Below are 12,598 nucleotides of genomic sequence, written 5' to 3' on the forward strand. Positions count from 1 at the left end.
ATTGACAGCTAGATTCATCAACTTTAGACCCAAACAAAGTGTTCTTATGCAATTTCCTATTAAAGGTGGACTGCAAACCTTCATTTTGAAATAATGGGAAGGGTATGTGTAGCTGTGGACACGGAGACATGACGAAGTGTAAATTGTATGCTTATGTATGAAGGTGTTCCTTTTTTCGCTTTGTGTTACTATAGTGCCATATTTCTTTTTTATTGGTACTGAATTTTGATCTAGTAGAGACTTTTGAGTAATACTAGCTCAGTCACATAAAATTGTGAATGAATGTGTTTTAATTACTAAAGGAGCATTTTATATTGCGGTACTGTCACTTTTACCTCAGTAAAATATAAAATATAGGCTACTATACCACCACAGACTAATTGAATTTCCCCTCCGGAATAAATACAGTAATTTTGAATTTGAATTTGAAGCTTCATTTTAGCTTCAGATCAACTTTAATTTTTTTTTTTTTTTGCACATTAAAGGTACAAACTAACAGAACATGTGTAGTATTATCTGTTTTATTATACCAGTGTGAGGCGGAACCTTTTATCTGCAGGTCTCATATCTGTTGGGAACATTTAGCGTGAACACCGGAATCGCGCTCTCGGCGGAGGAAGGTTTGAAACATGCCGAAGTAAGTTCACATAATCTTCCTTTTTAAAGCTTAATCTTTGTCTAACACCTTTCATCAGAATCAATAACTGTTTATTTTGCATTGAGGGACACATTAGGTTTAGATACACTCTGAATGTGATGAAACAAACCTACTTTAGTGTTTCTGAGCGTTGTGAGCTTTGTTTGGGCTCGGTCTACTTGCTGGAACAAACCACGACGTGAATGTGATATTCCCCCTCAAAAGACAACCACAGCACCTTGATATCAAATAAATCTACCAGCTATAGTTGTAATTAGGCATTATTAGAGAGCTGGTTTACAATTGAAGATCTATTTACTCCTGTTCCTGAGTTTTCGACCACACCACATGATCATCTTAATATGATTGTTCTCTCAGCTGTGATTGAGGATGATCAAACTAATCTCTGGGTCTTCTCTCAGCTCAATATACGTCTTTATAAACAATATAACGGTAAATGGTCCCACCAGATATAACCCTGGGTCCTTTTGTGACTCTGTATACCGACATTGTAGTATAGTTTGTTTCCAGGGATTAGAGCAGATCATACTGATCATTTATGAAGCTATGAAATCAAATCAAATGTGGAGTAATAGTTGGTTTATTTCCAAGGTGAAACTGCAACGTGTCGTCATGCAGCCGTACATCTCATCTCAGTAAAATAAGTAACTGTAGCTAACAAAGAAGATATGAATTTGTGTTAAATAATGTCAGGTTTTAAAACTTATTTGACTAAAAATGTTTGAGGTCGGTCCCAAAACAACAGCCCAGATGTACACTGAAGCAGGGTTTCTTGCCTGCTGTTCCTTAGAGCTGAGTGATATGGACAGAATCAGATATCACGATATATGTTGTGCTTTCACAAAATATTTATACAATGACATTTTTGTTAAATAGTCACCAGTAATGTGGATATAGTGAGTAAGTAGATAAAGGCAGATAAGATAACAGTCTGTTGAACTTACACCATCAGTCAATTACATCAGTTTACTGTAATGCAGCCTTTAAAATCAGGTAAAGACGACACTTATCACAATATCCATATAATATAGATTTATTGCCCAGCCCTACTGTTCATACTGGCCATCAGAAGATCCGTTTAACTTACAATGTAAGTGATGGGGATACATAGTAATCCTTGTGTGCTAAAATGTATTTGATGCTAATGTGAAGCTTCAGCTGTTAAAATCAAGTCAGTATCTTTTTAAAGTTACTGTCTTTTTAGTGTTGAAGTCCATCTTTTTGTTACTTTACCTCCACTACAGCTGAACAGGAAACATCTGAGGGACTTTTTGTTTATTTTAACTGTGGAAGATATCAATTTCATATCAAACACTCAGACAGTTGAAGCCTCATATGACCTTCGGATAAACTGAAATACACTTTTTGCTCAAAACACAGAGGATCCCCTATAAGGGTTAGTATGAGCGGGAGGATTGATCACAGTGAGCATTTGAATGCTTGTGAACTAAGGGTAAGACCATGTGTGTTCTAGGTGAAGATGTGTAAAATATTATATAGACAGTCAGCTTTCTCAGAACTATGCGCCCCTCGTGTATATTAATGGGTTCGACAAAATATTATAAACATCATTCAGTATAATGCACTCCACCACCAGCCATTATCACCTCAATAATAAACATAAAGTAGAATTATCACCTTTCTGACAAATGTCAATAAACACTGAAACTATATACGCTGTGAAAGTAGAATTTATGGCCGAGTTGCTGTTTTGGTTTGAATTAGATTGCACAGGCGATCCTAATAAAGTGCTTGGTGAGTTTTTATGTATTTATATATAATGTGAAGTATATTGTTTGAGAGCAGGTTGCGGCTGCAGCTCTGGATTTGTAACACTACTCTAACTCTTGTTTTATTTTACTATTGGACAGGTTTTACTGTGACTACTGCGACACCTACCTTACACATGATTCGGTAAGATGTTAGTTGCTATCACATGCTCAGCACTATTCACAAAATCATTAAAGAACTGATCCTGTTAACTTTTATTGTACTCTGCGTCTGTTCCAGCCGTCAGTGAGGAAGACACACTGCAGCGGTCGAAAACACAAAGAAAATGTGAAAGATTACTACCAGAAATGGATGGAGGAGCAGGCTCAGAGCTTGATCGATAAAACAAGTAAGTTCATTAATTGTTTCAACAGTTTGATGCAAGAGTGAAATTATTGCATTATTTAGTTTGAAGGTTTCTTGTCCTGCTCAAAGGAATGTGTTTGTTTCACTTAAAGCTGTAACAATTAGTCAGTTATTTAATAGACAGAAAATGTTTTGCAACAATGTAGATAATCTGTTTACCAGTTTGGAGACAAAAGGAGAAGACATTCAGTAACGTCACATTGGCCTTTAGGAGACTGAGGGACATTTTTCACAGTGTTTCTGTGAATTGACTGAAACTAAATCGGCAGATTAAGCAGAGCAGAAGAATTATGACAAAAATGCGTTAAAAATAATTCAAGGTAGGTTTGAGAAATAAAAGGTCTTTATATCAGTGGGCTTGTTCCTTCAGGTTGTGGAGACAAAATAAATTAACTTAGTTTTTCTGTAGCTCACTGAGATAAATGCTTTTTATTTTTCAAACCTACCCAGAGTGCATGAACATGGATTTTTTGTCTTTTTTTTGTTTTTGGCTTACAATTTTTTAATCCTTTCCATGAGCACCGGTGGTTTGAGTTACACCAGCAGCAACCCTGTTACTTCTCTCTTTTATAAATCGGCAGATTAATCAATGATGAAAATGATCGTTAGTTGCAGCCGTAGTTACACTACTTATTAACAGTTCCTGCGGATCCTAAAAAAGTCTTTCAATGATATAGAATTTCAGCCCATTACAAGTCTCATTTTTATTTATGGTAGGTCTTAAATGCTAGGTGCTGCCTAGTTGCATGAGAAATCTCTCCCCACATGATTCACTCATTTAAATATGGTTTGTTCTTTGGTTGTGATTAGTCCATGTCTTTCTTTTTATGGTAATGTTTCAATCAGTCAGTTCTTCACAGGTAACAGGATTAAAGAGGTATACAAATCAGTACAGATGATGCTCAGCAGCTAAAGACAGTTAGTCAGAGGAGACACAAAGTCTCTTCTTTCTGATTGTTGCTAGAATCTGTATAATTAGGTTTTTAGTGCAACAGTCAACAAATTACATGAAGAAGAGGAGCAGACATATAATTTGGTGACCGCTTAGCCGGTGTTAAAAGATATACTGTTAAAATGGATAAAAGGAAATTACCAAATCCAAGGAAATTGTAATTCTAGTTCTAATTTAAAATGTCCTTTTTAACAAATGTAAAGTGGAACAATGGGACACTTTACAGCTTATTGCATTTGCCCTTAGTTTTATGACTTTTACATTTTACCTATGATTGTTATCTGGAGATGTAGACATTTACATAAAATTTCCATTCATATTTTCAAGTTGATTTCAGATATGAAACTCAGCCCTCATTTTACTGTGGAAAGGATATTAACTGTTCTCTGTCAAGGTCTTAAAAATGTCTTAAAAGCATTAAATTATATTTGAGAAAGTGTGCAGCGGCCTTGATTGAAGAGGCTTCTTCAGTTCACGACTGAAGTTTTAGATTTCCTATTAACTGAATGACTGAGAGTCTTTAAAGAAGTTTAGCCGAGTGGATGGTGTGACTGGGGTTGTTACGGCTTTGATATGTGGACTTCAGTGGAGTCGGCTCATCAGTCAGGATACATCACATGTGTGCAGCAAGTTCAACATGAATATGAAAGTGACCTCTAGTGGCAGTTGCATATTACTGAGGGTTAATTTAGTGGTGCAGTTAACCGTTCAGACTCCAGATGTGAGAACAGCACTCTTTTTTTCTTTTTTTTAATATTCAGCACAGTGGTTTGATGTGTACAGTAAACTTGTGTGTGTGTTTAGAGTAAAGCCTGTGACGCAGCCCACACCAGTCATGCTTAGGCACATGTGTGGGATCTCCAAAACTCTGCTTAAATAGTCTACTATGTTCGCTGGCTTACTGGAGCCCCCTCTGAGATTACAAACCACTAATCCAGACGAGGGCTGCAAAGCCAGTGTAGAAGTGGAGCGTAGTTATTGTCCGCCATAGAAGAAGATGTTGTTTTGAGAGACTAAATTCTCCCACGCAAACAAAAAATAGATGATACATCCTTTGAGCATGTCGGAAATGTACTTTGTTATTTCAGAAGTGACACTTGATTTGTCACTAATAGTTTAACATTAGCATAGCTTCTTTAACCGTACTACACCCGTTTCCCTTTTGTTTTCCCTCTTTTATTGTTTGCTCTCCATGCACGGCTGCTTTTTAAACTCACAAAAGACACAACACGATTGGCTACTGTACATTATTGATACAGTACATTAAATATTTGTGCACTCATGTTTTGTCTCCTCTCAACAGCGGCTGCGTTTCAACAGGGGAAGATTCCTCCCACACCGTTCCCCGGTGGCCCTCCCCCCGGTGAGTCCATCGTCTTTTTCAGCTCGGCACTAATTCAATTAACTAAAGCGTAACACGGACACTGGATCTTTTTTAGAGTTAGATTCACACTAATGTGAATGGGGGGTGGTGGAAAGCTGTCGACATCCTGCTCTATTTCAAGGTCCATTCAAATGCATTTCATTAGAATAACAGAAGCTTTATGTTCCTAAAGGAGTACAAGTGACTGCTAATTTAAATACCTACCATCTGCTCATTATACGGCCTTAAATAGAATCTTTTTTTTTTCTTCCTCTTTACAACCTGGGTGTTTTGTCTTTTAGCCATCGTTCCTCTTTGTTATACAGCCTCTATATTCCTGAGTATATCAGGATGTGGTGGCTCAGCTCAAATGAAGGCAGACATTAATATTATTTTCAAACTGTCCATTGAATTTCAATCGAATGCAAATAAGCAGCATTCCAAGTTTATTAAAATTGTCTTGTTTTCTTGCACTTTGATGAGTGATTTTTTTTTTCAAAGAGACCACCAGGCAGAGCTCCACGGAGACCAAATCACTGGTGGCTATGTTTTGCAGATGTATCAATCAAAATAAAATAAAAAAAAATTGCAGAAATATTTAAGTGTCAAGGGGCACTGTCTGAAGTAATGACAACAAATGCCGAACTCGGATTAAAAAATAAAAGAAGCATAAAAGTTTACAACAATTCGTGCTAATTTTTTTTTTTTCAAATGGTGTTTGAATAATTTTGTTTTCTACTCAAAAGTCTCTGATAAGTGATGAGACATTTAAACAGGTGCATGTTTTGTTTATTCAGAGAAGCCGAACATGGTTTAACTGGAATGTTGTATCACACAGATTGAACTCTAACATTTACTGTTATGAATACAGGTGGTCCTCCACGTCCAGGCATGCTCCCAACACCACCCATGGCAGGCCCTCCTATGATGCCCATGATGGGACCTCCACCTCATGGAATGATGCCTGGCGGTCCGGGTAAGAAACATTTCTCTCTTGAAAAGCTGCGTTACTTTGGAATTTGGTTCACTTAAAGCAGCGGCCACCAATCATCATGTTTTAGGTATCTCCTCACTCAAACACACCTGATACTAATTATGAACTCGTTATCAAAGCCCTTGACGAGCTTCATCTGCTTGATAATGAGTTAATAATTGGAATCAGGTGTGTTAGAGTAGAGATACCTAAAACATGCAGGGCAGTAGCTCTCCAGTAGAAAAGTTAATGATCACTGACCTAAAGGTTTCATGGGGAGCTTTAGACCTCTAAAAGCAATTTGGAGTAGGGCTACAACTACTATTAAGTATTTTTACAATTGATTTAATCTGTTGATTTATTTTCTTGATTAATCATTAGTCAATAAAAAATGTCAGATAATAGAGAGAACTGCTCTTAAAGCCCAAGATGATGTCTTCAAATCCTCACGTCCAAGAAGCTGCAACAATACGCGTTTGCCATGTTTCCTTTTTAAAAATTGCTAAAACTCTACTATTTAATTAATAATCTAATTTGCATATGACCAAAATAACATGAATCACTTGTTTCAAATCATGTGAATCTACTGTATGAACTCAACTTGTAGTCATCTTCACTACGATCTGAGTCCACGCCCAGCTCTATAAGTGTCCCGCTGAGCCGCTCCTCTTTGGTGCTCACAACACAACACTGTGTTTATTCTCATATATTTGATCAACTGACAGTTTTTTACATCTTCAAGAAAGCCTGTCAGGGTTTGTTGATTTCCATTACATCCTAGCTTCCTTTTGGGTGACATCCTTCCTCTCCCATTTCTTCTCTATTGATTCACTCCAAACCTATGTGAGTGAATTATATAAAAAAAAAACAAAAAAAAACAAGGGCAAAATGTATGATGTGGGAAAACTTTTATTTTTAAAACCTGATTTGGGGCATCTGACATTAGTTTGCGTAATAATGCAATGGCAAACAAATACAAAAGTGTTCTGGGACATTATGAGCTCTAAAATGATTGTGTGAGGCTGAGACATAGTGACACATACATGACATCATTGCCTGTTTGAGTGTGTGTTTGCCGTGCGTCTTAAAGATGGCTCTTCTGTGTAAAGCACAATGTAAATAAAGATGAGTCATTAATTCGTTCATTTGCTAAGCCCGTAAACGTCTGTGTGACGTAGATGGAAACTGCAGAGCTTTCAATGGACTTTTTAATACTTACTGCACAGTCGTCAAGTTGGTGTTTTCCGGTGTTTTCCGAAGTAGCCTTAATATTTATCTAACACTTAAAATGACGCTCTTTGCACGATAGTCGGGAGAACACACACACACACACACCCATGTATACAGCATGTGTGTGCGGCATGGTACAGACAAACAGGCACGTTTCTCTGTCATCATGCTCACGTGGTTTTAAAACAGAGGCTAGTGGTTGTAAATATACCACACATAGCAAATCATGATTTCTTATTAGACTCAAAAAATAACACAATAAAGTAGCTGGCTGGACTTAAATGATTAGTCGGCTGTTTGGCTGCAGCCAACGCTTATGGAAAGTTTGGACACAAGAGGTGAGTAACACCCCATGATAATATAACTCTTTTTTTGTTCACAAGAAAACTCCACAGTGCACCTTTTTAAGACAAGTTTTAAATACACTGATAGGTAAGCAGTTCAAGGCTTCACTCTGTATGTATATATGAATCTGTATCTAAGCTTTGTGTCACTGCACTGTCATTTAGGAGGCATGAGGCCACCAATGGGAGGACCCATGCAGATGATGCCAGGACCACCACACATGATGCGTCACCCTCGTCCAATGATGATGCCAGTGAGGCCAGGCATGATGCGACCAGACAGATAAGACAGAGTGCATTTTGTCCGTTCTTTGCTGCCATGAACAGACACTGTCGAGTGAGGACACTTGGATTAACACTTGGATTTAATAATGCAACTTTTTAAATTCTCATCCTCTCTTCAACGTGCCCGGATGTAATTATATCATTTTTTTGTGTAATTACTTTTTAATTTTTGCCTGAATCTTGGTATTTATTACTATCGAACTTATTAGAATACATTTCCGATCCCTGTTTCAAAAGACCTTTTTTTTTAAATCCTCCTCCTGTGTTAGTGTCAAGTTAAGAAGATCTCTCACTTCGACTTACTGTTCAACACACACATTTTATAGAGCGTCTTTGATTTGACAATATTTGTTACTATATTGTTTGTTTTTAGGTTTTAATTGTTTTTGTTATATTTCATTGCATTTCTTTGAGGAATAAAGTGGTGATTTCAGACCTGTTTGTTGTGTGTGGTTTCTTTTTTGTTTTTGTTTTTTAAAGACACTGCACCTTGTCACAGTTGGGTTGAAGCTGGGTGGAGCTGTTGCTGAGATTATGTGATCACAAAACTTTATGGTACCAATCAAGATAATAGCAGGTGTAACAAAATTTAACAGGAGAGAGCGACCCACCCCAAAGACTACCCACACAGGTGTAATTCAGCAACATACATGACTCCATCTGTGTGGGTAGACTGTGGGTTTGAAGGGCCAGAAAACGTGTTGAGAATTGATCTAATTTTTTAAAGAAATCATGTTTGATATATTTTGAGCTAACCATCTTCAAATGTGGCTTTATATTTAATGGACAGACATGAAAGTGGTATCGGACATCTCATCCAACTCTCTCACATGTCAAACTTTAAGCCGCTGTGCAGAGTCAGTTGAATGCTGTTAAAATTGCTTCTGAACTTCAGGAATTCCCGTAGTTGGAAAACGATAATGTTTACCAAATGCATGCCCTGTTGTCAAGTTGAGACCAATTTCACACATCAAAGATTTCTCAGGTATCAGCCTATAAAAATGGTTGTTTAATGTCGTCTCTGGCTGTGAAGGAGCTTACATTTGAGAATATTATGTCATTTTGGTCTCAGAGGCTGTAGAGGTTGCATTGTGTGACATGTAGCATCGTGACCTAGACATTAAAATGAGACTATCTCCGACTGTATGGCATTGCAACACTAAATTACTAAAGTGCCCTTTTAAAACACATTCTGGTGTCTTGCCAGAACATAGTTTATTCTGGCAAGAGACCTTTGTTGCCTGTATTACATCCTCTCTCTCCTGGTTTCTTGTCTGTATCTTTATCATCAGTCTTTCCAATAAAAAGGTAAAAATGCCCCCCAAAAATTTATGTTGAACCTTTGTGTTCCCAACTTTTTCACTGCGAACCTCCACAAAGCATCACTGAAAAGAGAAGCATGCTGCCAGAGTAAGATAATACAAACATTTTCAGTTGAATTTAGGCCAAATTGAGGCATCTTCAAACTTCATTCTGCAAACCTCAAGCCTATTAATTGCTTGGCATATTTAATCAAATCTAATAAGCTTCACACTGAAGTTGTCAAATTGTTTTAGTGTTTCAGGGTTAGTGCCTCCACTGCGTAGCAAAAAAAAAGTCCTCAGTTTCAACCCAAACCCACCACCTGGAGGTTTTTGTCTAAGTGGTGTTCACATGTTCTCTCAGCCTGTAGGTGTTAATGTGTTTGTCAGGTGTGTTAGACCACGGACCTCTACAGGGCGTACCCTCAGTCCTGCCCAGTACAGGCTGGGATAATACTTCTGCATCTCAAGACCCTGAATAGAATAAGACAATATAGAAAAAGGGTGTTAAAATGATTGTTTCACGAGACTTGACTCCAAACCTCATTAGTTTATTCAGTGAAGCGTGTTTGAAGAATCACAGCTCTTACATAAGAATCTGCTGCTGCTGCTGCTCCTGAATCATTATCCCAGCTGACATTTGTATCTACAATGCCTGGCAAGAATTCAGCACTCTACTCTTTCTGGATTGCAACCTCTGTATCCCGTAATCACAAACGTCTCCCCACGGTTATGAAAACGCTTCAACAGATGGAGCTAGAGAGTCGTAATGCTTTGTAATTAGAACTTCAAGACCCTGGAATGATGTACAATGACTGATTATGTGCTACCACGGACTGTCAAATTTCTTTGTATCTCACATTCCCAGAGGACATTTTTGTGGCTTTTATGGTTTAAGAAATTTCTAGGCCACATATAAAAAAGAAATAAATTTGTAGGGGAGGGGGGCAATATCCTTCACGCTGTGTTTGCCAATGTGTAGCCTATACTTGCAGACCAGAGGGACTGTAAAGACAATCCAAACTGCACCGAACAGCACGTTAGATAATTTTTTGGTCGCTGTCAGTCATGCATGTTGTAAATTGTGATCTTCAAAGAGACTTTTGTAGATTACATGGAATCTGATGGCCACTCTAAGGGACGGATTCCATTAAATGTCCTATAAACATCCACTCTCCACATCACTGAGACAGGAATAAAACCATGCTAATGCACATTTTATGCATATGTCGAGCAAAGGCAGATGCCCGTGTGTCATCTGAAATCGGAAGAGTCTTTATGAATATTCAATCTAGCCATGAAGTGGAGCATTGCCCTGAAGGGAATGAAGTGGAGTGGGAAAAAGTGTTTGTGATTAGGGCTCAGGAGTTGGGGAAATGAGCCTTGATCATAAGAAATGTGTATTAGAATAAATCTTACAGGAGGGAAACCACTCATAGAGCAGTGACTGACTGGCTTGGACAGATATTGTGTTAGATGAAGAAAACAAACACAGTTGTTTGTTAGATACTGTTCAGTCTCAGGAGAAGCGATCTATGTGGAAAAACAGCTATACCTTGAAATCAAATTAAATCATCCCAAGATTTTTTGAATTTGAATCTCAACTTTTTCATTTTTACAGTGCAGCTCACACTCAGCTCTTTGATATTCCTGTCATACACGTGAACGCATTAATGTCCCGAATATCAACACTCAGGGCTCACAGAGGCACTCTGAAAGCGATTCTCTGCGGCCCACAGACCCATCAGCAAGGCCACGAAGGAGAAGAGGATGAAAGGGGTTTGTGGAGGACTCCTGATTGATTAACTGTTTATACCAAACAGGTCTAACTGCGACCGCAGACCCGTCGGATTTGCACTCTCCGAAGGATTGTTTGGGTTTTGTATTCATGATGATGCATCTTTTTTGCTCTCAGCATGCAGTTGGCATTCTTACCACTCAACAGCCTTGGTTGAATGGAAAATGATAATCCGCTGACTGTCGATTTCTCTAAAGCCAATTGGCTCATAACTGCATGAAGACCAGGATGGTGCTTGGAAGTATGGCATGCAGGGGATGATTGCACTGGGCTGCTGGGTGGGCTATTGATTAAAAGAATCACAGAGAGGAAGTGGTCTGCAAGGCAAAGATTTTGGTAGACTCTTTCAATACATCTCTCCTATTCCTCCTGCCTTTTGTCTCTTCCTCCATCTATATTCTACCTCCTCATCCTCCTCCTCCCTCTCGTCTCATTCTCTCTGCTGCCCTGCTACCAACACTACTCTGTAATTTAATCCATTTAGTCATGCCTCCAGATCAATATCCATTTTCCTTGGCCTCAGGGAGAGCCTCTTGAATCTGCTGGATTCAGTGGTTGTGTTGGCTAGCAGGGGCTCCCGTGGGCCTGCGGGCTGATACAGATGTAGTACAACGCAGTATCTGAGAAAACAAAGCAAAGCTTACATCTAATCTCTCCCTAACCTTCTGTAGAAAACATATCTATAGATGCCGTAACTTTACATGCAATTTCACATGTTTGACATTTTTGCTTTTCATCCCTTGAAATGTTTCTCTCAGCATTCACAGACAGAGAGAAATGCCTTCCACAGATGTTGAAATGCAACGCCTGGCCAGTTAGCAAATGAGTGACACAAAATCAGATTGAGTTAAGACTAATTTGATTAGGGGGCATTGCAAGCGACCAGGAAGAAATTATTATTTCATCATCCACAAGCATTGATTTATATCAGCACAAGTTAGTCAGCTTTACTGCGAGGAAACGTCACAAGTTCAATCACCATATGCAGTCTTGTGTATCCTCGAGCAAAATGACAACATGCCATCAGCTAAATGCTGTAAATAAACGTGACTGTGAGAACTAGTCGCTCGCTACCATTGGGTAAACATTCAGTGCACACAATAACATTTTTAGCTGCCCTACTTCAGATTTAACCGTCTTATGCTGACCCCGCGGTGGCCTGCCACCGGCCAGCTGTACGCACTGTGGACACTGACAGTGATTCTCCTTCACCTGCTCCACTGCGTTATGCAATGCCATGTTTTATAAATAACCGTGTTAAATATTCATCTTCCAGCATTTGCATCTGAAGTATTTTGCACTTCACAGCTGAGTTTCATAAAGTCAAAAGGACAGGCAAACAATTTACACAACTATTAACTTACAGAATTGTATTTATTAGTGTGAAATGTTGCTGGTGTATAGTATGCACTGTAATCACTCAACTATGAGGGTGCACTTTTTTAAAAGGGTTTTTAAACTAAAATTCATCCCAAACCACCCACCTAGTCTGTATGTTACTGACTCACTCTGCTGTTTTTTTAGTGTTGTGTGTGGGCCCAAAGGAAACAAAACATTT

The 12,598-nt window shown here is 38.5% G+C and overlaps 1 protein-coding gene across 1 annotated transcript; it reads left to right on the forward strand.

Moving 5' to 3' along the window:
* The first annotated feature begins 586 nt into the window (after positions 1–586).
* On the forward strand, positions 587–8,374 carry snrpc (small nuclear ribonucleoprotein polypeptide C). Its single transcript, XM_053316094.1, has 6 exons — positions 587–637; positions 2,530–2,572; positions 2,669–2,777; positions 5,050–5,109; positions 5,981–6,085; positions 7,822–8,374. Exons 1-6 carry the CDS (start codon positions 630–632, stop codon positions 7,941–7,943), a joined length of 447 nt encoding a protein of 148 aa, XP_053172069.1. The 5' UTR covers positions 587–629; the 3' UTR covers positions 7,944–8,374.
* Positions 8,375–12,598: the final 4,224 nt, after the last annotated feature.

Source organism: Scomber japonicus, chromosome 3 (genome assembly GCF_027409825.1).
Source record: "Scomber japonicus isolate fScoJap1 chromosome 3, fScoJap1.pri, whole genome shotgun sequence".
NCBI classification, from domain to species: Eukaryota; Metazoa; Chordata; class Actinopteri; order Scombriformes; family Scombridae; genus Scomber; species Scomber japonicus.

Bases quoted from the DNA above. Each gene is read 5' to 3' on its own strand.
- snrpc (XM_053316094.1), top strand. The intron at 5,110-5,980 runs GTGAGTCCATCG...TTATGAATACAG, and splicing joins CCCCGGTGGCCCTCCCCCCG to GTGGTCCTCCACGTCCAGGC. The intron at 6,086-7,821 runs GTAAGAAACATT...ACTGTCATTTAG, and splicing joins AATGATGCCTGGCGGTCCGG to GAGGCATGAGGCCACCAATG.